At 45.5% G+C, this 27,364-nt stretch overlaps 1 protein-coding gene across 3 annotated transcripts in view; it reads left to right on the top strand.

Moving 5' to 3' along the window:
- Nucleotides 1–27,364, top strand: part of LOC142501071 (peptidyl-prolyl cis-trans isomerase F, mitochondrial-like) — a 73,516-nt gene that overhangs the window by 14,341 nt on the left and 31,811 nt on the right. For 2 of the 3 annotated variants that reach the window (XM_075610381.1, XM_075610380.1), the window contains exon 2: nucleotides 4,216–4,246. In XM_075610381.1, the coding sequence (XP_075466496.1) occupies nucleotides 4,216–4,246 (31 nt within the window). Of the gene's footprint in view, nucleotides 1–4,215; nucleotides 4,247–16,766; nucleotides 16,900–27,364 lie in introns of those variants that run through there. The other variant, XM_075610383.1, reaches the window with a different exon arrangement.

Here is a 27,364-nt window from a genome sequence, read left to right on the forward strand (position 1 = left end):
CTAGGTACTTACATCTAGATAGATGAAGGCAGGCCTTGAAAGGTATCTTTAAATCAGAGGTCTGTGTCTCTCGCAGGGTTGTCTTGGATTCTCCAAATGCAATGCTCCCGCTCCACAGACAGCCAATTCGCCCAGTGGTATACAAGAGATAAAAGGCCAAATGGTGTGGTACAGTACAATTTAATAAAAACAATAAAAAGATCAACAATCGATGCACTCACATGCTAGATGATCTTACTACACGGATTACAACGTGCCGTCCGCAGGCTTGAGGGGCTGAACCGTGGTGTGTGTAGAGGCTGGATCCCGCGTGTGTCTCTGCCTCGCGGCCGCAATTCAGACCACCAGGTCCACCTCAGATGACGTCACCTTCCCTTTTTAATGGTGGATCTTCTCCTCTTGCTGCAGTGTTTTTTTAATTATTTGGGTGACGTCATCTGAGGTGGACCTGGCGCTCTGAATTGCGGCCGCGAGGAAGAGACACACGCGGGATCCAGCCTCTACACACACCACGGTTCAGCCCCTCAAGCCTGCGGACGGCACGTTGTAATCCGTGTAGTAAGATCATCTAGCATGTGAGTGCATCGATTGTTGATCTTTTTATTGTTTTTATTAAATTGTACTGTACCACACCATTTGGCCTTTTATCTCTTGTATACCACTGGGCAAATTGTCTGTCTGTGGAGCGGGAGCATTGCATTTGGTGAATCCAAGACAACCCTGCGAGAGACACAGACCTCTGATTTAAAGATACCTTTCAAGGCCTGCCTTCATCTATCTAGATGTAAGTACCTAGCAGCTGTGTGGATGAGGTTTCGATATACATGGGATACTGCGCAATGGTCTCCTGTTCTCTCTGATTACAGATATCTGATTATCGGAAGGAAAACAAGAGGACAGACTGTGGAAATTTATGAACTGTTTCTTCAAGAACCAGGACTAACATATCAGGTTCACGCACTTGATAGTGCGCCAAGGACTTTGCTCTCTGTACTAACAGGTCGTATTGGCGCTTGCAACTCGCCATGTTTAGAGATGTTGCTCTCATTGGTATTTGGGCCTTTCTGCATTTCGTGAGAGCAACTCGGCAAAAACATGGCGAGTTCAAAACCCTGCCGATAATTTCTATTGGACTTTACTGCATAGGCCCCTTGGTCGTGTCGGTCATGGAAGAACTCCTTAAGACGCAATGTTCTGAAGAACTCTTCAAGGTCACTGCACAGCTCAATCTTGTCCATGGGCTTGGTAGGGCAGAATGTTTGTCCCTTTGATACTAAATACTGAGGACTCTGCTTGATTTGGTGTGCAGTCTGAGATGTTAACAGTGCAGTCCTGCTGTTGGTGATAGTCCCTGTTTGTATTATTTGTGGTTGTGCTGGCTGCTGCAGAGTATCCCATTCTCAGTTTCAGTCTGTAGAGTTTATTTTCCTTGTTGCTAATTAGACTCTTCAGGAGTCCTTTATAGAATGTTTGGATTCCTCTCCATGTGTATTTCTTGTGTGGTCAGAATGCCGTCTATCTTCTCTTTTGTATTTCTCCTGTTGCTGTAACAGATACTGATCAGATGGTTCCTTAATCTTTCAGAGGTCCTGGTGCACAGTTGTTGGGAGAATCTTGTGTTGTATGTGTTCTCAAATGGGGTTTTGAAGGCGAGTCCTTTTGGGATCAGATGCTCCTTTTTGCATTTGCTGTGGAAGATGATATCACTGTCTAGTTGTGCCTGTTTCAGTAAATCCTTTAGCTTCATTTGAGTGCGGTACAATGTGGTATCTTCCATATTTTGATGTAGAGGTATCTGTACTGTGATAGCCGAGCTTAATAATCAAAAACAAATAGTCGACACCGTTCTGTGGCTAACAAAATACTTACACACACACACATATATATATATATATGCAAATATGTGACCATGCAGCAAGCTTAAGCCTATAGGGAACCATGTTAAAAATGGTTTTTGAGGCAAAAAGTGATACTGTGTGCTCATTTGCATGTCATTTCCCAGAATCCCTTGCTGCAGTGAAAGTGCTGTATGCTGGGTGATAATGGGGAAAGGCGGGGTTGCAGACCTGCCTAAGACATGCAGATGAGCATACAGTTATATTTGCATATTTGCTGTCCTGTGGAGGGTTTTTGTCACTTTTTTTACTCACCATAACTTAACTCAGTATTATGGTATAGCCTATCCCATAGCCTCTTATGCATATCCAGTTAAAATCAACCCCACACTGATGAGACCCATCAAGGTCGAAACAGCTGTCTGTGGGTGGTTTTCTGGGTATGCACCTTAACCCTGGCTGTGCTCAAAGCTGTGACCATGCAGCAAGCTTAAGCCTATAGGGAACCATGTTAAAAATGGTTTTTGAGGCAAAAAGTGACACTGTGTGCTCATTTGCATGTCATTTCCCAGAATCCCTTGCTGCAGTGGAAGTGCTGTATGCTGGGTGATAATGGGGAAAGGCGGGGTTGCAGACCTGCCTAAGACATGCAGATGAGCATACAGCTGTATTTGCATATTTGCTTTCCTGTGGAGGGTTTTTGTCACTTTTTTTACTCACCATAACTTAACTCAGTATTATGGTATATATATATATATACTTTTTTTTTTATAATTATATTTATGTTTATATATTGTATATATATATAAAATTATAAAAAAAAGTTAATATATACACGTACAGAATATAAGATATAAATGAACATGTAGGTATAATAACCAGTATAGACCAGACGCTCCCACAGCTGCTGCAAAGGATCTTTTAAAGGCTCATCGTCCTCCTTCAAAGGCTATAGTATGCATAGATGTTCACCTACGCCAGACAGCTCAGGTGAGTGAAGGATATTCACCCATGATTGTCTTCACCGTCAAATGTATTCTGGGCACATCTCATCTCCACATCCTCAGGTAAAAGAAGGGGGGATCACTCCCACCACTTAGGCTGTCGAATCACCTTCTACAGCAAGAAGCTCCACCACTTGTCTCCTTATCCGCTCCGGTCACCAGACACTCCGTCCGAGTACTGCTTCGTCATAGACAGGGAAGGAGGGGGAATCCCTCACACCAATTGGCTGAGTGTATCCAGTGACATGCAACGTGTCACAAGCTACAGCTGCTCAAAGCCGTGATTGTACTGTAGTGACAACTTGCTCCCAGCGCACTCTCTTTCAAATCACAATGGAGGAAACGGAAAAATCAGCAACTAGTGGACGCGTCTGATAAAGGGTATTAATCCAAGAAAGTCCAGAACAAGCTCAGAGCTTATAGTGCCTAGTGCCTGTCAGGTCACCTCATATAAAAAAACTCATTTTTTGTGGACAGACAGGGACAGCAGGAGGGAGGGAGGTGTAGCACAGAGCTATCCCAGCTCTTCTCCTCAGCGGACGTGGAACCCTGGTCACGGCGACCATTTTTTCTGCGATCCCGGTTATAACGCGGTCTCATTATGTGGACCCTGAGCACCGCGTTATAATGGGGTTCAGCTGTATATGTAATAACTAGCCACGGACATGCCACATCTCACAGGAAGTCGTGAGAAGTAACAATGAGATTTCACCAGCAACAAAGGAAAGTGTTCTTTACAGTAAGGGCAGTTAAAATGTGGAATTCATTACCCATGGAGACTGTGATGGCAGATACAATAGATTTGTTCAAAAAAAGGTTGGACATCTTTTTAGATGGGAAAGGTATACAGGGATATACCAAATAAGTATATATGGGAAGGATGTTGATCCAGAGATTAATCCGATTGCCAATTCTTGGAGTCAGGAAGGAATTTATTTTTCCCCTTATGAGATATCATTGGATGATATGACACTGATTTTTTTTGTTTGCCTTCCTCTGGATCAATAAGTAAGTATAGATATAGGATAAAATATCTGTTGTCTAAATTTAGCATAGGTTGAACTTGATGGACTTACGTCTTTTTTCAACCTCATCTACTATGTAACTATGTAACTATGTAACAATGAGACCAGTTCCTCTCTTCCAAATCGCTTGATTATCTCTTCTCATGTTAATATATACATTCACATTTCTCTGTTTTATTCATCCCCCCATTTGATGAAGTTGTTGTTATTAGGATAAGATGTACATGCCGTGACATGCTGCACCCACAAAGGATATTGTATTTAATAACAAGGTGCAATTTAACTGCGCATTATTTCTTTAACTGTAAAATAATTTCCCCTCAACTAAAAATATATAATTTTTCTTTTCAGTTGAGAGCTGATGTGGTGCCAAAGACGGCAGGTAAGAATTATATTATTATAGGTGGGGGGGTAAAAGCAAGAAAATGCCTCAATCAAAATGTAATTTGCAGAGTCAAACCGCCCAAAACAGAACAGGTGCTCCTATGTTAAAAATAGTGAGATTTTATATATGTCTGCTCGTTCATATATTGTAGATAGGAACAAACTCAGGTTCGTTATATTGAGTACATTTATTGATACACGATACAGTATGGCCATACAGGAAAGTCAGCAAGATTCTGCAAGGGTAGGTCCTACGCAGGCTTTATATACACTTTTCATATTCTTAGTCTAACATTGGTTAATAGGCAGATTATAATGATGTGATGCCTACATTATAACACAGGCTAATCCCTTTTCTAAACCTATCATCTTAAAGGTCACTACTAAACGTTGGTAAAAATTGCTTTAAAACAGCTCAGTACAACAAGGTACGTCAGGGTACATCTAATCACTATAATACTGTGCAACAACAGAATACATCTTATTCTTATCACTATAATACTGTGCAACAACAGAATACATCTTATTCTTATCACTATAATGCTGTGCAACAACAGAATACGTCTTATTCTTATCACTATAATTCTGGGCGTTGAGCCATAGGCACAAAGTGAAAATCTAGTGTCAGCCAAACTCATCCTTATAAACAAACACATTCTTTCACAAAGAAATAGCTACTGAGAAACGATGTGACAGACAAAAGGGATTCTTAATACTGCTAATAATTCATCTCCAGAGACCCCCCCAGTCCATTTCCACAGTTTATTAGCTATCTATTATAATCTATCACATCTGTGTGATACTGCTACACTCTCGCTCCCTCCTTGCCTTCCCCGCTCTGCATCTTTACACCGCAGACTTTCAGATTTGTGTCCCAGGTCTCAGTTTATTCTGTGATTATTATTTATTTGTGTATAGTTCTGACATTACACACAGCTTTGAACCTTGTATCTGTAGGCACAACCAATCCCTTACCTCAAGAACTTACAATCTAATTTCTGGTCCCCATGTTCCAAAGTCATGGAAGCCCTGATTTATTGAACATTTTGAAGCGTGCCATGATTTACTAAATTCGCTTTCCCAGGATAATAAAAGATTACTCACTCCTCATCCTGTTCTTCCCATTCCTGCTGTTGGTTCAGTAAACCGTGTAACCCCATGTACACCGGCCGCGTGACCCCCTGTACACCGGCCATGTTCCAGGACCCTTTCTTCTTGGTCACACCGTTAACAACCAGAACTGTTCCTGATTTTATATGTATGTGTGTATGTGTATAAGTGTATGTATATGTATATTGCGTGTATATATATATATATATATATATATATATATATATATATATATATATGTAGCCATGTGTAAAATTAGTGTACAGATCTCACTCATGCTGGCAGTAATCCTGGTAAGAAGGCAGGGTTGCCAGTACCTATCATGGAGGTTTACCCTCAAACCCCGGTGAAGTGTCATATGTAGCAAAGGAAGTGACAGCATGCTTTGTGTCCACTGTTAGTGACACAGAGGTGTGGGCCTTTCTGGAGTCTATATATTACACAGCACTGCCTAAAGTTAGTCAGTCCAACTGTTCTACTGGAGAGTCTAAGAGAGTTAAAGGCCTGCAGCAGTACAGTCTGACTGTCAGGAGCAAGCTGATTACACACTGTGTCCAGGGTTCTGGCACAGTTGGTGGTCTCCCTTAGGGGAGAGGTGGACAGTAACCTAATTAAGAGAGGAGGAACCTTCTGCATGGAGTACCTCCACGGAATAAGCGGCTAGAGTCGGCCGCTGTGATGGGCAGTCTGCCAGAGGAGATGACATTAAAGATGCCCTGGTTCTAAAGATCCTTCCTGTGTGAGTTTGGAGTTATTTACCAGGAGGATGCACCAAGGAGGTCCCCGTCAGATACTCCTCCCTGCTGCCGTAGGGATCCTGATGGGGTGGAGGCACTGTACCGAATGTGAGTAGGACTCAGAACACTACCTCAGATGCCTGTCATGGTGATATCCCCACTCACACCCAGCGGGAGACTCAGGAGTCCTGTAAGCCAGCAGGTGCACCACAATACACACACATGTAATTGGGACAGTTTCTCACATATGGGGGTCAGGATAAGAAGGGCCCCGGGAAACACCATTACATTTGGAGGCGCTGCTGAGATACCTCTCGACAGGACAGGCTTTTGTTAGGCACACTGTGAAACAGGAGAGTGTATGCTGCCAGTCAGTGCTGTGGATGGGACGGGACCTAGGGGTAGTCAGGAAATGTCTGGACGACTCGCAAAGCACACCCTAGGGCCTTGAATGGAGTAAAGTGGGTCTGGAGACAGGGCTATACAGTAGCTGTTTAGGTCACCTTGAGGCAGCTAGTCGTGGGATGCCATGCTCATGGGAATAGCCTGGTTAACGCGGGTCAGTAATTCCAGAGAGAACCTGCGCTAGAGGTGGCCAAGAGAGGTTGACGCCCTAGTACTGCATGGGAGAAGCCAGAGTACTCTAGCCAGTAGCCTGAACACTTACCACAGAGCACATACTGGAGGAAGGCAGATACAGCATACAGTGAAAGAGTGAGCCTAGACTGAGATAGTACACATGAGTCAAACATACATTAGATACATGTAGAGTGGTGCACTGGCATTCTTCATTGGATCGAAATGGCAGCTGCCCAGCAGAGAGGCGCACCATGTGCGATAGCAATTATCAAGTAAAGATGGCGACCGCAAGTAGTGAGGTTCCGCGCATGCGGAGAGTCTAAGATGGCAGCCAGAGCCTGATGGAGAGAGTGCACGTGGTGTGTGTACCACAGAAGAACAGACTACCGAACTGACTTTGGCTAGTTTGCTATGGAGTGGCGCTAAAGCAGTGGCTGCGCCGTTTTTGTCCTGTCTAGGATCCCGGGGTGCTACCCTGGGGGAAAGTGTCAAGGACATTGCTATTATGTGCGGGGTGGATGGAGAACCTGATTGCCAGGCGGTGATCACTACACAAACTACCTCAGCTGCTTATGTGAATGGCCGTGCAATCCAAGATGGCGGTTCCCGCTTCCCTGGGAAACCGCGAGGGCCGAGTGAAGAAAATTCTGCAAATCATGCTAGTGCAAGGAGTTGGCCAGGATTGGCGCGAAATAAAGAACCCATCCCTGCTGGGGGAAGTTGCGTGAAAACTGTGGCCGCGCCCTCCTGGACTATGACAGGCTCAGAGCCAATTCTGGGTCATCAAGTGAATCTGTGGGACCCTCCCTTAATATCTACCAGGGGGGGGTCCCTATATCTGCCAATTGCGAACCGAGTTGGCTGAGGGTGGAGCTAAAGGTGCGACCCCTGCCCTTCAGTTGCGAGGAGCTGGTGAACAGGAGAGACTGCTGTGTCGAGTGTCTCCCTTAACCAGTACAATCATGAGTACACCGGACATTTCGTTACACCCTTATTCATTGCCAGGAGGCTTCCTGGTGGTAAAGGCGGGTGACAAAGAAACTTTGCGGTGCCTGTGCATTCAATGCTGGTTGCCCGGCAGAGAAGCCAGCACCACAGCAAGATGCCCCCAGTGTGGCATACATTACCTATGGGCCTTGGAGTCCTTTGTGCCTGGGCACGCCGCAGAGGCGGGAGGAAAGACAGCCAAGCTGATGGCTGGAGCCTCGCCCAAAGTCAAGGCAAAGAAAGCTGATCCCGGAGAATGGGGATCCCTGCTAATGATTGCACCGGAGTGAGAAAAGAAATCGGGGCCTGCAACCGCAGCGAGAACCCGGAACCTCGCTGTCGGTCCCCTTCGGAGGTACCACTACCAGCGTCGGAGTCTGTCTCGTCGGACGACGAGCAAGCCAGCCCTACATCGGTGGTGGTGCGCCTACCGGCGGACCACTACAGCAGTGCTGAAAAAGAGTTGGCACTTACCGGTGATGTAGCGGAGCAGAGTCTGGAGAGTCTGCGGTCACCTGCGCTGGTGCGACCGGAGCGGATGAGTCCCACGGCCGTGGCGACTCCTAGTGCGGAAGGCGGAGAGGACCCCATCGAAAGCCGACAGAGTGGTGAGACACCTTCTTACCCCCCACAGGCTCCGATGGAGGCGACGGCAAAGGAAGGCCCAGCCAAGACCCAAGCAGAGCAGCAAGAGGAACCATCACTTCCGGCGGCGGACGTTGTTCTTGAGGAAGAGGTTCCGGTGGGGAACCCAACCCATGATGGCGGCGCCGAGTCCCGCGAGATAGATGACGTCACTTCCGGCGGACACAGCAGAATGGGCTGGAAGATGGCCGTGCCCTTGGGACCGCCTTGCTGTACCAGGTCGTCTGTAGGTGAGAAGAGCAAGAGTTGGCAGGCCGTGAGAAAGCCCGGGAACAAGGAGACGGGTGAGCCTGAACTGCAACCCACTGGCACCGGCCGCGGTACTGTCCCCCTGTGGATAGTAGTGCCGCATCGCCAGCCCATGTCCCTTTTTGCCCTGCCATTGCCCACACCCCTGCCCCTGTCACCTCGTCATCCGGGTCATTGTCTAGCCAAGGGTGGTCTGGGGAGTCCCGGGATACTTCCGAGGAATGGACTGGGTCAAATCTGGACCTGGGGGGAATGTTTTACCTCCGATGAGGGATCGGGAAGGGAAATGATTGCTTCTGGGGTGTCGTCGAGAATGAATTCGGTTGATTACAATGCAAATGTGAGGGTAGGCCTAAACGCCTTGGATCCAATTCTAGGTCCACAGGGACATCAGGAGTGTCTTCTGGAGGAGTACCGGAGGAAGGAGAAATGGCCGTTGCAGTGAGAGAGCAGGCTGTAGAGCGGGAACACAGATGGTGGGCTCCTATGTTTGAGGGGTATGAGGCCTGGTTGGACCGTACTCGGTTCATACTAATAAGGAGTGATATAGTCGATCACTGGTGGGATATAGGTGAGTACTCCGATGAGGAACGCCTAGAGGCGTTAAGGAAAAGAAGTTACGATATTCAAAAGGGCCTTGTCACTCCCCGAGGGTCTTCCAAATTGTATTATTTATTTATTTATATATAAAATATTTTACCAGGAAGTAATACATTGAGAGTTACCTCTCGTTTTCAAGTATGTCCTGGGCACAGAGTAAAACAAATAATACATGGTTACAAATACAGTTACATAAATGAACAGGGTATACATTATATACAAGACATTGCGTGCACAGTTAAAGAAAATATATATTATGGGCGTATGAAACAGTTACAGACCAGACTAAAATGTGAGACAGCCTTAGATTTGAAAGAACTTAGACTGGTGGTATGACGTGGTTGCTCCTGAAGAACCATTGTCGTGGGTACTGCTAGGCAGGGCAGGCAATAAAAAGCTTATCCGCACCAGCAGGGCTGAGAGGGCAATAGTTGCCAGATACAAAAGGTCTCATGGTCTGGAATATCCAGATGTGCCAGAACCTCTCATGCAGGAGATAGAGGATAACAGGGACGACTGGCTGAGGGAGACTATTGAGGACTATACAGTATAATGGCTAAGTCTGAGCATGCAGCCCATAAGACTGAGGAAAGGATTTGCTATTTGATGAGGGTATGGAGTGTTGGGCGCAACATTTTCATGCATAAGATGGAGTACCGGCCAGAGAATGGGCCGCCCAGATCTTACAGTATCCCAGTGAAGGATGCTAATGGAAGGGAGGTGCAGAAACCTGACCCTAGGCATTATTACTAGATTAATTCTCCTATGGAGTAGTTCTATGTGCTGCTGTAATCAACCTGGTTATGTAATTATGTGATGCAGAAGTGGAAAAATGTGTTTTGAAATAATTTATTTCTATGCTATGTATCTTGTTTATGTGTTGCAGTGCTACCCGAAGGAAGGTTCCGCAAATTTAGATCCCAGCCGGGCCGTTGGGTTCCACCAGGGGGAGATTGTAGCCAATGTAAAATTGGTGTACAGATCTCTCTCATGCTGGCAGTAGTCCTGGTAAGAAGGCAGGGTTGCCAGTACCTATCATGGAGGTTTGCCCTCAAATCCTGGTGAAGTGTCATATGTTGCAAAGGAAGTGACAACATGCTTTGAGTCCACTGTTAGTGACACAGAGGTGTGGGTTTTTCTGAAGTCTATATATTACACAGCACTGCCTAAAGTTAGTCAGTCCAACTGTTCTACAGGAGAGTCTAAGAGAGTTAAAGGCCTGCAGCAGTACAGTCTGACTGTCAGGAGCAGGCTGATTACACACTGTGTCCAGGGTTCCGCATGAGTGGCTAGAGTCGGCCGCTGTGATGGGCAGTCTGCCAGAGGAGATGACATTAAAGATGCCCTGGTTCAAAAGATCCTTCCTGTGTGAGTTTGGAGTTATTTACCAGGAGGATGCACCAAGGAGGTCCCCGTCAGATACTCCTCCCTGCTGCCGTAGGGATCCTGATGGGGTGGAGGCGCTGTACCGAATGTGAGTAGGACTCAGAATACTTCCTCAGACGCCTGTCATGGTGATATCCCCACTAACACCCAGCGGGAGACTCAGGAGTCCTGTAAGCCAGCAGGTGCACCACAATACACACACATGTAATTGGGACAGTTTCTCACATATGGGGGTCAGGATAAGAAGGGCCCCGGGATACACCGTTTTATATATATATAAATATATATATATATATGAACAAAAAACAAACAAAAGCGCAAGCTCCATAGCACGTGACTGAGTAAAAAATAAGGTAAATTTATTTAAAAAATCAGCAACCCATAAGAATGTGCACTTACAGGATTTTAAACAGAACCATTCGCGGGAGCGAAATCTCTATTGTGGTCATCTGCGGTGGTAGGGTGAGTCCCAGGTTTGCAGAGTGGATGTAAACAGTACAGGTTCACCATGAACTCCTATCCCAAATTGGCAACAAAAAAGGCATCCAATGCCTGCTCGTCCTTTGCTCCCTCTCATACAATGGTTGCTAGCACTTTTAATTACCCTATATATTTTTACTCCACATGGCCGTGTGAGTATTTATTTATCTGATTATCTTATTAATATACCCCACGTCCAGTTTTTGTAAGGTTTTGCAAGGTTTTTGATTAGCTATTTGAATACTGTGATTGAAGGTTTGTCTTCTTTTCCCTCTAACCTCCTGCTCCCCCTATTCTTCGTTTGTTCACTTGAAATTACCGCCAGCCGGAGCGCAGGGAAGCCAGGGACTCCAAATACACCAACACGAACGCGATGATGTCACAGCTCTACGCGTTTTGTCACACTGCGGCGTCTTCGTCAGGAGTTATGTGATTGGTCAAGGACAGCCAATTAAATAGGCTGGATCAAGTAAACCTATTTTCACATTGGTACTAAGTTTCACCACAAATCGTATAACTCTAAAATTACTATAAATATCAACATTACAATGAATAACAACAAAAAAACATCAATAATTATGTTGTTCACATCATACAATGAAAATAGCTAAAACTAAACAATTTAATTATGTATAAACTCAACTAACACATAACGTGTTAGAGAAAGCTGTCCCACTATTACCAATCTAAGTTTCATCAAATATGGAAGAATATATATATATACCAAATTAAAATTAAAGCCTAAAACTATAATTTTAGTATGAAAAAATATTAATAAATCAATATATTAATTAGAATATAATAATATAAATATATAAACAACCAAATACCACTACACCATATAAAAAAGGATTATAAAAAAATCTAAATAAAATTGAAAAAATGTATTAAAATCAACCTATTCCTTGTGTGATGAGAACAACATTCACAAAACAATGTTTACATTTTATGTACTAACAAAAATTATTAAATTGATAATTCACATAGTGCATTAATTAAAATTATATCTAATTACATATAATAACAACAATTGTTACAACTAAAATTATAAAAAGATAAAGGAAAAAACTGGATTAACTATTAAATAACACCTACTCTAAGGAAATATCATATAATATAGTATAGAGGAATCCCCTCCAAAAACACAGAACCCCATCCTAGAATAGAGGGAGAGGAACCGAACTGGCAAGGCAGAAAACAGCAAGGCAGGACACTAAACCAGTGTGCTAGTATCCACGCACTCATTAAGATCCCTGGGAGAAAGTGTACCAAGTGAGTATATCCAAAAAGACTCTCTCATACATAGGGCCTCATGCAGTAAGCGCCGATAAGGCTTTTATTGCTATTTTTCCACCAAAATTGCCTTCCCGATTCAGTAAGCGCCGATAAGTGGCCAAAATCGGCATTTTTTGTTCCCGATAAAAATTTATCGGCAGGCGGGTGCCGATAAGCCACTTATCGGCACTTTTTGAACTCGGCTGAATTCAGGTAGCCCCAATCAGCTTTTCGGTGCTGATCGGCACTCCAGAATTGAGATTTCACCGCCAAACCGTCCCGCCAACTAAAGTTGGCAAGTTGGTGGAGGAGAAGCATCGGCAAGGTCGACACTTAGAAAATATTCTGGCCTTTTACCTGGCTGGGATTGATGCCGGGGGTCTCCGGAGCTGATACCCGCACCGAGGCAGGAAAAAGGCATTTAAAAGCCACTTCATTACCTTAGCGGCTAACCGCTAAGGCAATGAAGGGGTTAACCCGCCGTGCCAGGTTTATTGTGGGTAGCGGGTGTGACGATGGGGAGGATTTGGCCCGGGATTAAAGGGGTTACACCCCAATTGGCCACCCTCTAACCTCACCTGGGAAGCAAGGGGTTAACTGGACTGATGTGCAGTAATGTGTTTTTACCTTGCTTCAATATCCAAATGCTTATTCCCCTGTTAAAAATGTATTGTTTCTGGGCCAGTGTCTGCACCACACACACTGGGGCTTAAGGGGTTAATAAGCTACAGTTTAAGAAAATACAACTGTGGGGTGTCTTTTCAGAAAATATGGACTTCAAAAAGCTTGATTGAAGTTGGGTGTGAAAAGCAGAAGGGGTTTTGGTGCACAGTATGTTAATACCTAATTTGCAGGCCAAGGGAATATTGCTAGAGACAGCTAGACCCAGGCTGGGGCATTGGGTGTGACATCTAACACCAGGTGACAAATGTTCCCTACCCAGGGGTCCCTGCTTCAAAGGATTTTTTGATGGGGGTCAGGGGTGCGGTTACACCAGGAGATATCAGAATGAGTGACCTTATTAAATATAAGAATATTATGAGATGTGTATTCGTACATATACACATATACATATGTGTATTCGTGGGACTTACCCGCAACTAACGAATGCAGACACCTGAGGTTTAACAAATACTAAGAGGCAGATATTAATATCTCTCTTAATTTTAGTATTACACGGTAATATTTAGTCTCATTGGGAGCGTCATGCGTGTCCCAGTATGTAGATTATTATCTACAACCCATTGTGGCAAAATTGAGATCACATATTAGGGACACGCTACATGTCTTGGACTTGATCTCTGGGATCTCCTGGAAACCTACGTATATATGGGGCACATGCGATGTGGCTTCCCTATATACGTGTATAGATCACGAGAAGGGAGTACAGGCAGTTAGAACATATCTAGAGGCTGATACACAGTTGGATTTGATCCAAAGGGAATTCATCTTAAAAGCTATACGCTTCATTTTGGAGCATAACTATTTTTTGTTCGAAGAAAAATATTATTTGCAAGTCTGTGGAACGGCCATGGGCTCCAGGTTTGCCCCAGCTACGCTAACCTATACATGGGACTGTGGGAGAGTATCCATGTGTGGGGGAATGCAAGACTGGGGGCTGGACTGGTGTTCTATGGCCGTTTCATAGACGACCTGCTATTCATCTGTGATGGTGACGAAAAGGAACTGGTAGACATCTTTTCTTCCTTTAATACTAATAACATGGGGCTAAAATTCACATCAGAACTTGATAAATCAAGGATCACTTTCCTAGATTTGGAATTGAGTGCCAATGAGGATGGCAGAATTGTCACAAAATTTTTTTTCAAAAAGGTAGCTGCCAATGGGTATATACACAGTACCAGTAACTATTACAAAAAAATGGTTGGGGAATATCCCCAGGGGCCAATTTTTAAGGGTCAGGAGAAATTGTTCTCTTGACTCTGATTATTTGGCCCATGGGGATATTCTAGTCAAGAGATTTGTTGCCAAAGGCTATAATAAGGATATTATTCTGGACACATTCAAACAGGTAGGTTCAATGGATAGATGTGAAATTTTGGAGAAATCAAAACAAAAGATCAAGAATTGTGATAGAGGGTTGAGCAAAAAATTTGGTTCACCTTTTTTTGTCACACAATATAACAATGCATTTCACAAGATCAAATCGATACTGAACTCCCATTGGAACATCCTGTTGAATGACCCGATTATTGGTTAAAAAAAACTACCAGCTAGAGCACCAGTTGTATTTCAAAAGGCAAAAAACATCAAATCCGTCTTGGCACCAAGTAGATTAAAATATTCAGAGGTTATGCACATGAAGGATATAAATGAAGTTGATGGTAATTTTCTTTGTAGGCGCCCTACATGTATAACATGTAAACATCTAAAGACATCAAACAGTATCTCATCTCATTCCAATGGAACTACACATCTAGTTAAAGGACATATAAATTGTTTATCCAGCTTTGTAGTCTATGCTATTATGTGCCCTTGTGGTATACAATATATTGGGAGGACGGCACGTCCTTTAAGTATACGATTTTTAGAACATCGTAGGAACGTAATACATGGACAACAAACACACAGTTTATCTCGCCACTATCAGTTGAAACATAACAAAGACCCAGCCACATTAGTAGTGATGGGCATAGAAAGTATTAAATCCACTCTATTAAATGGGGATAGACATAAATGGTTAAATCTAAGAGAATCTAAGAGAAACCTACTGGATTTATGTTCTTAACACACTTAGCCCATTTGGTCTAAACGACTGCATTGATATCAGTACTGTAGTATGATAGGACAATTCTCCCTTGATGATATGATATAGAGGTCTAGGTTGAACATGCTTGACATGTTCCCTCTGTGTCGGTCTCATGGAGTCTTTTTCTCACACATCTGTTTATTAGATAGGTCATTTATTACAATAGTAATAACATTTATCACTTTATTACACAAATTAAGATTTATTTTAGTTTCATACACTTTAATATCACTTTATATAGGAACATAATATCATTGGGTAGTATACATTGATATACACTAGTATACTTTCTTATTTCACTGTATTCTTTTATTGTACACATATTAGAGATTTAAGAAATATAAGAATATATACATTAATATGTACATTTTCACAATTTTGAACACTTAAAATGATTTCCTCCATAACTGACAGCGATATATAGATTTTTTTCTGTATGGTGCATTCTTTTCAGTTTGCGTTATTTGTGATCTCGGATACAAAGTCTCTGTTTGTTTGATGTTTCTTTTCTCTTTCCTTCTCCTTATCGGAAAGATATTTCACCATTAGTATTTCAGATACACATTAAATTACAAAAATTGTTTCAACATACTATGGGTTAAATATATACCCTGGGGTATCTATTATTCATTATTAACATAAATAGCAACATCACAATTTTTTAATACCCTTGTAACACTATCACTCATACATTCTGTTGCATGATCATGGACATTCCTGATTAGTATCAAAAATTATCAACAGATTATTTAGAGCTATGTATGTGTGGGTTTCTTCTAATTTGTTGCCCTTTCAAGTACATCTCATAAGTATCTTAATCATTTATCCTCCTCTAGTACCCAATTTTGAAAGGCTGCTGATCACTGTTAAGTGGCCAGCATGCATCTCAAATGTATGGGAGGATTGAATGATTGGATTGATTATTATAACATATTTATTTTTTGGTCCTCCTCTTCCATTTCCCTTTAAATTTTAGATTTATTATTGTGGTTACATTGGTACTTGTGCAATTTTAAAATACACGTGTATATACAATCATGTTGTAGTGATTTATAATGTTAATTGATTCATCTAACACAAGCTCATTTTCACAATCGTTATGAATAGTACTTACTGCTCAAATAACATATAGCCTGATTTTATACTTATGTACTTATTATAGGTGCAAACAAAATATACACACGTATACATGAATTTATATACATGTCTTCTTTTGTGGTCATAAATATGTATATTTCAAATGTTTTAAATGATTTGATTCTATTTGATAATGTTATTGTTGTATGGGTCTATTGGGACATACAGCCACTAATTAACTGATTGTATTTATCTATGCAAATATTTAACTAACCATGACCTCTACTGATTGGTGGATTTAAATATAAATACCTATGACGTATATCCGTCATTTATCCCCTGATGAAATCACCCAAGTGTGAAGAAACGTGTAGGGATACTAGTTTTTACTAGTGATAGTTATTGCACCAGACCTGTTTTATATCTGGGACTTTCATTCAGACTTTGGGACTCTGCGACGCTGCCTTGCGCTGACGCGCTGTTTGTTGGGACTTTGGGACGCCACCTCATGGTGATACATCAGTGATTTGGTCCCCTTGGTCCTACCTTCTCCCTTCCTCCTATCCGGAACCATTGTTCACCACAGCTTGTTTCCGGCTGAGAACAGGAGTAGCTGCACATCCCCTGAGTTCCTGCTGGACGGTAGCTCAGAGGTGCCATACAACTTGTGGGAGCAGGACGTGTGAGCGGAGCAGAAGTTTCCAGCGTCTGGCGAATGAGTATTACTCATTACATGCTTTAATACTTTTTATGTTTGTGAGTGCGCATTTGTTGGAGTTTTATGGAACATTACATTTTGTATCTTAATATAATACACTAGGATCGGGCGCTTTCTTCTCTTTTTGTCTTCTAGATCCATATATTAGGTTCCTTTATTACCGTATATATATTTTTTATATTCATTTTTTCCTATATATATTTTTTACTAGCTGAGAGCCCCGGCGTTGCCCGGGATGTTTGTGGTGTGGGGGTGGCATTTGGGTGGGGAGTGGTCCACGCGGCCCATGGCAGTGTGCGGTGGTACTGCTGCTGTGGCTGTACTGACGGTGATTGTATCGGTGTGCTGATTTGGGAGGGTTTGTTGCTGATGTGGGGGTGCGGATGTGGGTGTGCCAATGGGGAGGTGCGAAGGTGCCAATGTGTGGGTGCTGATGGTGTTGGTGGGGAGCCGAGAATGCCAGTGTGCTGGGGGGGGGGGGGGGGGGAGGGCATGGGATACCGGTGTGCTGATGTGGTGGTGCTGGGGATAGTGTATGTGTGTGTATACGTGTGTGTGTGTGTGTGTGTGTATATATACACACACGTGTGTGTATACATGTTTGTGTGTGTGTGTATACATGTTTGTTTGTATACATTGTGTATGTGTACGTGTGTGTGTGTGTGTGTGTGTGTATACACGTGTGTGTGCGTATACACGTGTGTGTGCGTATACACGTGTGTGTGCGTATACACGTGTGTGTGCGTATACACGTGTGTGTGCGTATACACGTGTGTGTGCGTATACACGTGTGTGTGTGCGTATACACGTGTGTGTGTGTGTGCGTATACACGTGTGTGTATACACGTGTGTGTGTGTATACACGTGTGTGTGTGTGTGTATACACGTGTGTGTGTGTATACACGTGTGTGTGTGTGTGTGTGTGTGTGTGTGTGTGTACACGTGTGTGTGTGTGTGTGTACACGTGTGTGTGTGTGTGTGTACACGTGTGTGTGTGTGTGTGTGTACACGTGTGTGTGTGTGTGTACACGTGTGTGGGTGTGTGTGTACACGTGTGTGTGTACACGTGTGTGTGTACACGTGTGTGTGTGTGTGTACACATGTGTGTGTGTGTACACGTGTGTGGGTGTGTGTGTACACGTGTGTGGGTGTGTGTGTACACGTGTGTGGGTGTGTGTGTACACGTGTGTGTGTACACGTGTGTGTGTGTACACGTGTGTGTGTGTGTGTGTACACGTGTGTACACGTGTGTACACGTGTGTGTGTACACGTGTGTGTGTGTGTACACGTGTGTGTGTGTGTACACGTGTGTGTGTGTGTGTACACGTGTGTGTGTGTGTGTGTGTACACGTGTGTGTGTGTGTGTGTACACGTGTGTGTGTGTACACGTGTGTGTGTGTGTGTGTGTACACGTGTGTGTGTGTACACGTGTGTGTGTGTGTACACGTGTGTGTGTGTGTGTACACGTGTGTGTGTGTGTGTGTGTGTACACGTGTGTGTGTACACGTGTGTGTGTACACGTGTGTGTGTGTGTACACGTGTGTGTGTGTGTGTGTGTGTGTGTGTGTGTGTACACGTGTGTGTGTGTGTGTACACGTGTGTGTGTGTGTGTACACGTGTGTGTGTGTGTACACGTGTGTGTGTGTGTGTGTACACGTGTGTGTGTACACGTGTGTGTGTGTGTGTGTGTACACGTGTGTGTGTACACGTGTGTGTGTACACGTGTGTGTGTGTGTGTACACATGTGTGTGTGTGTACACGTGTGTGGGTGTGTGTGTACACGTGTGTGGGTGTGTGTGTACACGTGTGTGGGTGTGTGTGTACACGTGTGTGTGTACACGTGTGTGTGTGTACACGTGTGTGTGTGTGTGTGTACACGTGTGTACACGTGTGTACACGTGTGTGTGTACACGTGTGTGTGTGTGTACACGTGTGTGTGTGTGTACACGTGTGTGTGTGTGTACACGTGTGTGTGTGTGTGTACACGTGTGTGTGTGTGTGTGTGTGTACACGTGTGTGTGTGTGTGTGTACACGTGTGTGTGTGTGTGTACACGTGTGTGTGTGTGTGTACACGTGTGTGTGTGTGTGTACACGTGTGTGTGTGTACGTGTGTACACGTGTGTGTGTGTGTGTGTGTGTGTACACGTGTGTGTGTGTGTACACGTGTGTGTGTGTGTGTGTGTGTACACGTGTGTGTGTGTACACGTGTGTGGGTGTGTGTGTACACGTGTGTGTGTGTGTACACGTGTGTGTGTGTGTGTGTGTGTACACGTGTGTGTGTGTGTGTACACGTGTGTGTGTGTGTACACGTGTGTATGTACACGTGTGTGTACACGTGCGTGTGTGTCTACGTATACGTGTGTGTACGTGTCTGCGTGTGTCTGCGTGTCTACGTGTGTCTACGTGTGCCTGCGTGTCTACGTGTGCCTGCGTGTCTACGTGTGCCTGCGTGTCTACGTGTGCCTGCGTGTCTACGTGTGCCTGCGTGTCTACGTGTCTACGTGTGCCTGCGTGTGCCTGCGTGTCTACGTGTGCCTGCGTGTCTACGTGTGCCTGCGTGTCTACGTGTGCCTGCGTGTCTACGTGTGCCTGCGTGTCTACGTGTGCCTGCGTGTCTACGTGTCTACGTGTGCCTGCGTGTGCCTGCGTGTCTACGTGTGCCTGCGTGTGTATGTGTACGTGTGTGTGTGTCTACGCGTGTGTGTATACATGTGCCTACGTGTGTGTGTATATACGTGTGTGTGTGTGTACGTGTGTGTACGTGTGTGTACGTGTGTAGGGCAGGGAGGGTGGGGGCGAAGGGCAGGGAGGGTGGGAGCGAAGGGCAGGGAGGGTGGGGGCGAAGGGCGGGAGCGAAGGGCAGGGGTGAAGGGCAGGGACGGGGGGGGGTGAAGGGCAGGGCCGGGGGGGGGCCAATGAGAGTCAGTGAGGGGTGGGACAGTGGGGTGAGGGGTGGGACAGTGTGGCAGTGGTGTTGGCCAAAGGCCAATGAGAGTCAGTGAGGGGTGGGACAGTGGGGTGAGGGGTGGGACAGTGTGGCAGTGGTGTTGGCCGAAGGCCAATGAGAGTCAGTGAGGGGTGGGACAGTGTGGTGAGTGGTGGGACAGTGTTGAGGTGGAGTGACAGGCCAAAGGTGCAATGCGATTGGCCCTAGGGACACAGGGCATGCAGACAAACATACAGACATTTCAGAAATATATAGTAGATATACACACCACACATACATATATACACACCACACATTATATATATATATATATATATATATATATATATATATATATATATATATATATATATATATATATAAAAACATATATATATATATATATACATACACATATATATATATATATATATATACACACCACACATACACACACATATATACACACACACACACACCACACATATATACACACACACCACACATATATACACACACACACACACACACACACACACACACCCTGCAGCCCGTTTTTCACACACACACACACACACACACACACACACACACACACACACACACACACACACACCCCCTGCAGCCCGTTTTTCACACACACCCCCTGCAGCCCGTTTTTCACACACACACACACACACACACACACACACACACACACACACACACACACACACACACACACACACACACACACACACACACACACACACCTTGGTGCTGTCTGGTGGCTCTGGCTCTGCAGTTGCAATGCCGGGCAGGCTGCAGCCCCATTGGATGGGTCGGGCACTTCTTTGATTTTACACTCACCGACTTTTGTGAGTATTTTAACTGTTTTAGATAGGCGTCCAATAAAAGTTTTTATTTCTGCGCAATCCTTTGCCCTCTTTTATCCCCACTGGAGAATAAAAGACCGCAGGGACCCTAAGACTGATCCAGGAGACTACGTTCCTGAAAGGGAGACCTTCCTAAACATCCACGGTAGCAGAGGACACCACGAGGGGTTCGTGATTTACCGAAGGCGACCAGGACACAGAAGGCTCCAAGCACAGATTCTCTCCCCTGCATGTATTTCATCTACTTCTAGTAAGTAGGCAATCTATTGAGCTTAGAAATTAAGTGCAACATTGGCAATCAAATATACTGCGCAATGTCCTGTTTCTCTGCTTAATGTCACACATCTGCAGGTTGAACATACAACGTGAAGAGGACTGTATGCTTTACATTTTGTGAACTGTGATTTTGAAACCATCTATCATCAGCTGACCTTTCAGGATTGGGACTTACAGTCTGTATATCCTTTAACTTTGGACTTTAATATCACTTCACATTTATATCACATGCGCCAGGTTTATGTCTATTTTTGTATTTGTATTCATGTGTAGAGGTTTATTTTGGGATATTCCTCAGTAGATCACCAGGCTGGTTTTTTTTTTTTTTTTTTTTTTTTTTTTGTGCACTGCACTGTTTAATTCAATTGTGCACTGCACAGTCACATTTAGGTATAGCGCTTGTCATAGTATATTTTGTATTTTTATATATATTTTTTATACATTGATTATACAGTTAGTTGGTAATACATTGCAGACAGATACTTAAAGCGCAGTCTTTTTTGTATATTTATATATATATATGAAAATCTTGGTTGTGAGTGTCTGTAGACCAGGTCTGCACAACTTGTACAGTGAGAAGGGCCGAACTGCTCCAAGGAAAAAAGTTTGGGGCCGCACGGGTAAAATCATCATCATCATCATCCTCATATATCTACCCCAGCACCCTTCATCATCATCATCATTATCATCCTCCTCCTCATATATCTACCACAGCACCCTTCATCATCATCCTCATATCTCCCCCAAAAACCCTCATCATCATCCTTTGCGAGACTCCCCATCGATCTCTCATACCCCCATCTCTCCCCCTCACCCATACACATAATACCCCCCTGCACACCACACACATCACTCTCCCCCTGCACCTCACATCTCTCTCCCCCCCTGCACCTCACATCTCTCTCCCCCCCTGCGCCTCACATCTCTCTCTGCCCCTGCACCTTACATCTCTCTCCCCCCCTGCACCTCACATCTCTCTCCCCCCTGCACCTCACATCTCTCTCCCCCCCTGCACCTCACATCTCTCTCCCCCCCTGCACCTCACATCTCTCTCCACCCCTGCACCTCACATCTCTCCCCCCAACCCATTTCAGCAGCCCCCCAGCCCATTTCAGCAGCCCCCTGCCCATTTCAGCAGCCCCCCAACCCATTTCCGCAGCCCCCCAGCCCATTTCAGCAGCCCCCAACCCATTTCAGCAGCCCCCCAGCCCATTTCAGCAGCCCCCCCAGCCCATGTAAGCAGCCCCCAACCTCTCATGGATGAACTACCCCCCCCCCCCCGTTACCTGATGGCGGCGGCAGCAGCAGGAGAGGTGGATGGCGACGGCTGAGGCAACAGATGGCAGCAAGGAGAAGCGCGAGGGATGCGCGCTCTAGCAGCAGACCCTGGAAGTTCCGGGTTGCGCTACACTGCTAGAGCGGGAGAGGGGGGGGGGGAGCACACTGTCACACACTGCTGGAGCGCGCTCCTTCCCTACCAGGGAAGGGGGGGTGTGAAGTGGGGGGGGGTGAAGTTTGGGGGGGGGGGGGTGGAGTGGGGGGGGGGTGAAGTTTGGGGGGGGTGAAGTGGGGGGGTGGAGGGAGCCGTCGCGGGCCGCACAGCGTGTCCCGGCGTGCCGCATGTGCAGGCCTGCTACAGACCATTTGATGTCCGTCGGTAGCTCTCATTGGCCGGTGTCTGGCCCCCCACCCGGAGGGCCCGGCCCCCCACGGCTCTAATTGGCCGGTGTGCTCTAACCCAGCGGTGCGCAAACTGTGGGGCGCGACCCCCAGGGGGGGCGCGAGACTGCCGACGGGGGGCGCGGGGTTTACAGAGGCCCCGCGCGCTTCCCGAAGGCACTTAAATTAAGTGCCGGGGGAGCTGCAGGGCCTCTGTAAACCATACTTACCCGTGGCTCCGGCGGCTTCCTCCCGGCGTCGCCATGGCAACGCGGCGTCAAAATGACGCTGCGAGGTCATGTGACGTCACGTTGCTATGGCAACGTGACGTCATTACGCCGGAGCGAGGGTAAGTTGGGGTTGGGGGGGGCGCGGGAGTGAGGGGACAGCCGGCAGGGGGGCGCAGGGAAAAAAGTTTGCGCCCCCCTGCTCTAACCCATGGGTCCCCAACCCCCGGCCACACTGCTGCTGCTGCCTGAGGTGAGGAAATGCTCCCTGGTGGTGGTGGTGGAGCCGGCTGTTGCTGCTGCTGGTGGGGGGGGGGATTAACTGAGCTTCTGTTTTTGACCCCCCCCAGCTCCGTCTTTGACCCCCCCCAGCTTCGTTTTTGACCCCCCCAGCTCCGTTTTCACCCCCCAGCTTCGTTTTTGACCTCCCTCTCCCAGCTCTGTTTTTGACCCCCCCAGCTCAGTTTTTGACCCCCTCAGCTCCGTTTTTGACCCCCCCAGCTCCGTTTTTGACCCACAGCTCCGTTTTTGACCCCCCCAGCTCCGTTTTTGACCCCCCTAGCTCCGTTTTTGACCCACCCCCCTAGCTCCGTTTTTGACCCCCCCAGCTCCGTTTTTGACGCCCCCAGCTCCGATTTTGACCCCCCAGCTCTGTTTTTGACCCCCAGCTGGTTTTTGACCCCCCCCAGCTCCGTTTTTGACCCCCCCAGCTCCGTTTTTGACCCCCTAGCTCCGTTTTTGACCCACCCCCCAGCTCCGTTTTTGACCCACCCCCCAGCTCCGTTTTTGACCCCCCCGGCTCCGTTTTTGACCCCCCCAGCTTCGTTTTTGACCCCCCCAGCTTTGTTTTTGACCCCCCCAGCTCCGTTTTTGACACCCGCCCCCTCCGACACACACAGTGACAGACACATTGACACACACAGTGACAGACACACTGGCACACACAGTGACAGGCAGTGACACCCCCCCTGCCCCTGCCTTCCCCCCCTCGCCCCTGCCTCCCCCCCCTCACCCCTGCCTTCCCCCCCCTCGCCCCTGCCTTCCACCCCCGGCCCCGCCTTCCCCCCTGCCTTTCCGCCCCCCTCGGCCCCGCCTTCCCCCCCTGCCTTTCCGCCCATGCCTTCACCCCCCCCCCCCCCGCCCCTGCCTTCTCCCCCCCCCCACCCCTACATTCTCCCTCCCGCCCCTGCCTTCTCCCCCCTCTGCTTTCTCCCATCCCGCCCCTGCCTTCTCCCATCCCGCCCCTGCCTTCTCCCACCCCCGCCCCTGCCTTCTCCCACCCCCGCCCCTGCCTTCTCCCACCCCCGCCCCTGCCTTCTCCCACCCCCGCCCCTGCCTTCTCCCGCCCCTGCCTTCTCCCACCCCCGCCCCTGCCTTTCACCCGCCCTCCCGCCTCTGCCCTTCACTCATTCAAAGACACAAAAATCACCAGGCGCTCCTGCGAGTGTTTCAGATAGGAGGAGATACTGCAGTATAGTAAATGCACAATATAGAATGAAATTATATACAACCAGTGCCAGTTTGCAGCTCGACCTTCAGTGGATCTTCCTTATAGATCCTTATATAGTGGCAATGTCCAGAAGTCAGGGAGCGCAGACACCAGGATGAACATATGAGGAGAAAAAACAATAACACAAATGATAGTGCAATCCTGTAGGATAAAAAAATATTCTAACTGGGATTGGGGACATGCACAGTGGTTAGAAACAAAATATAGACAGATAGCCACTGCTATAGTCCTATGGGGTAAGAGGCTGGAATATGATCAGGTATACACAGGACACAGTGGTTGAAATCAAGAATGGCCACACAAATGTAGAAAATGATAAAAAAAAAAAAGGGTTTAGTAAAATGACATCAGGAGGCACACGGATGCAGTGGGAACTTACAATTAAGCCCCAGAAATCAGGCAATGGAAATAGAGCTTAGTCTGTGTCCGTTCTGGGAGAGATAACCTGTATGCGTAGCAACTGCTGCAGGGGAGTCAGGCAGCGCCGGCGCTTCCTCCACTGTCAGCCTCCGCAGGACTTCCGGGTTAGATTCTCTCCACCAGCATTCGGCACCACGTGACTGCGTCACACTGCGGGCAAAGCAAGCTGCTATAAAACAGGAACCAGAGACTCAACGCAAGTAGACTTCTGCGTTTCGCTAACAGCTTCCTCAGGAGTCTGTGGTGCCTGTTAGTGGCTGGCCTGCTTGATATACAGAGGCACAGCCAATAGGGAGTCAAGTGTGATGTCATCCATCCAATCATCTGCCTGCATCATTTCCACCAATGGTGGTATGGATTGCTCGATTCTGCACCTATCATCCTTCAGAGGGGCGGGACTAATGTCCGTGGGCAACATAAACACTAACAACAATTTTAATGGGTGAAAAAACAGATATGTGTTCCCTTAAACTCTGGGGAACAGGCAGCAATAAAAAGCATTAAAAACCTTTAAAGAACTGGCAGGATTCAAAGACATTTAAAGGGTTAATTCCAACAGCATAGGCTTAAGTGCCAACTTGAAGGGGAAGTTTAAAACCTATCATGCTCCAAAGGTCAGAGCTTACGTACGTCATAATTATGCATACATAATAATAATTTTAATAAAACAAATAATACAAGATCACTCAAAAGAGAGTAATAAGGAACACACTGCATGAAAAAAATGGTCATTAAAAGGCTAGAGGAGTTAAAGGCCAGCAACATTTAAAAGTTAAACTAGGGGAAAAAAAGTTAAACTAGGGGAAAAAAAGGGGGGTGGCAGTATGGACAAGGGGCGTGGTGACATAATATCATATATAACTATATATAATGGACATAATTCAACAAATGAAATAGCCAGAAAATGACATTGTATAAAAACATTTCATAAAAAACACGTTCCTATAAAAAAGCAATAATATCAATATCGATATTGAGACCATCAGGTTCTAAAGTTTTTAATTTGAAGATCCAATAGCTCTCACGCTGAATTAATCTCTTATCCCTATCCCCTCCTCTCCAATGGGGGTCCACACATTCGATAGCTCTATATGTGAGACCTGCAGGTTTACCATTGTGTGCTTGCAAGAAATGTTTGGGCACGCTATGTGTTAGTAACTTCCTTTTAATATTTCCTACATGTTTTGGATGCGTGTCCTAAGTGGTCTTATTGTCTTACCTACATATTGGAGGCCACAAGGGCACTCCAATAAGTATACAGCGAAATTGGTCCTACAATTAGCAAATTGTTTCATTCTGAAGACCTCACCAGTTATGTTGGATTTGAAATCTAATTTGCTCCTTGAAGCAAACGAGCAAGCCTTACAATTAATACATTTAAAAAATCCTTTTGGTTTTGTTAACCACCCCTCTTGTTTTTCTGTTTTAAAGGCGCTTGGTGCTAGTTGGTTTTTTAAATTGGGAGCTCTTTTGAAAATTATCTTAGGTCTCTCTTCTAATGTACTGCCTAACACTGGGTCATCTTTTAGAATATGCCAATATTTGTTGATGATTCCTTTAATTTCTGCAGCCTTCCTATTATAAGGTGTAATAAAAGCTGTTTGGAAACTTGTCTCATTCTGTTGTCTTAATTTTGGTTGCAGAAGAGAGGCACGTTCAATTTAATTGGTTTTTCGCATTGCTTCCTTTACAGTTGATGTATTGTACTTTCTATCTAAAAACCTTTTTTGTATGATACTCGATTGACTCTGAAAATCTGCTTCCTTGCTGCAGTTACGCTTAATGCGTTTCGACTGTCCAAAAGGTATATTTCGTAACCAGCCTGGATGGTGACAGCTGGATTGTAGGACATAATTGTTGGAATCAACAGGTTTTAAAAAAGTTTTGGTATTCAGTTGGTCATTCTCAATAAAAATCAATAGATCTAAGAACTCGACTTGGACTGGGCTGTACTTGCTAGTAAAGCGAAGATTAAAGGGGTTTACATCTAAGTATTTTAAAAAGCAATTCAAGGATATCTCATCCCCTCGCCAAATGAAAAAAATGTCATCGATATATCTATGCCAGAGGACCAGGTTCGCGCCAAATGGGTTCTGGGACCAAATGTAATCTAGTTCCCAGACACCCATAAACAGGTTTGCGTAGCTTGCGGCGAACCTGGTCCCCATGGCAGTCCCACATTTTTGAACATAGAACTCATCTTTAAAAGCGAAATAGTTGTGTTCTAGAATAAAAATTATACTGTCCACTATAAAATCAACTTGGTCTGGCAATAATTCTTGGTCCCCCATTAGGGTTCTCCGTATGGCACCTACACCTTGATTATGATTTATTGAAGTACAGTATATAGTGATGTGACATCTGTAGTCACTAAAAAACAACCTTTTTCCCATTTTGTTTTATTAAGGATTTCTAAGACCTGCATGGTGTCTCTTAAATAAGATCGGATCTTCATGACGTATTTTTATTAAAAAGACATCAATATATTCTGACAGGTTCTCTGTTATAGACCCAATCCCGGAAATTATAGGTCTCCCGGGTGGTTCCTGTAAATTTTTATGAATCTTCGGGAGAAAATAAAACACCGGTATTATTGGTTTTGTAACACT

This window comes from Ascaphus truei, chromosome 8 (assembly GCF_040206685.1).
Source record: "Ascaphus truei isolate aAscTru1 chromosome 8, aAscTru1.hap1, whole genome shotgun sequence".
Lineage (NCBI taxonomy): Eukaryota > Metazoa > Chordata > Amphibia > Anura > Ascaphidae > Ascaphus > Ascaphus truei.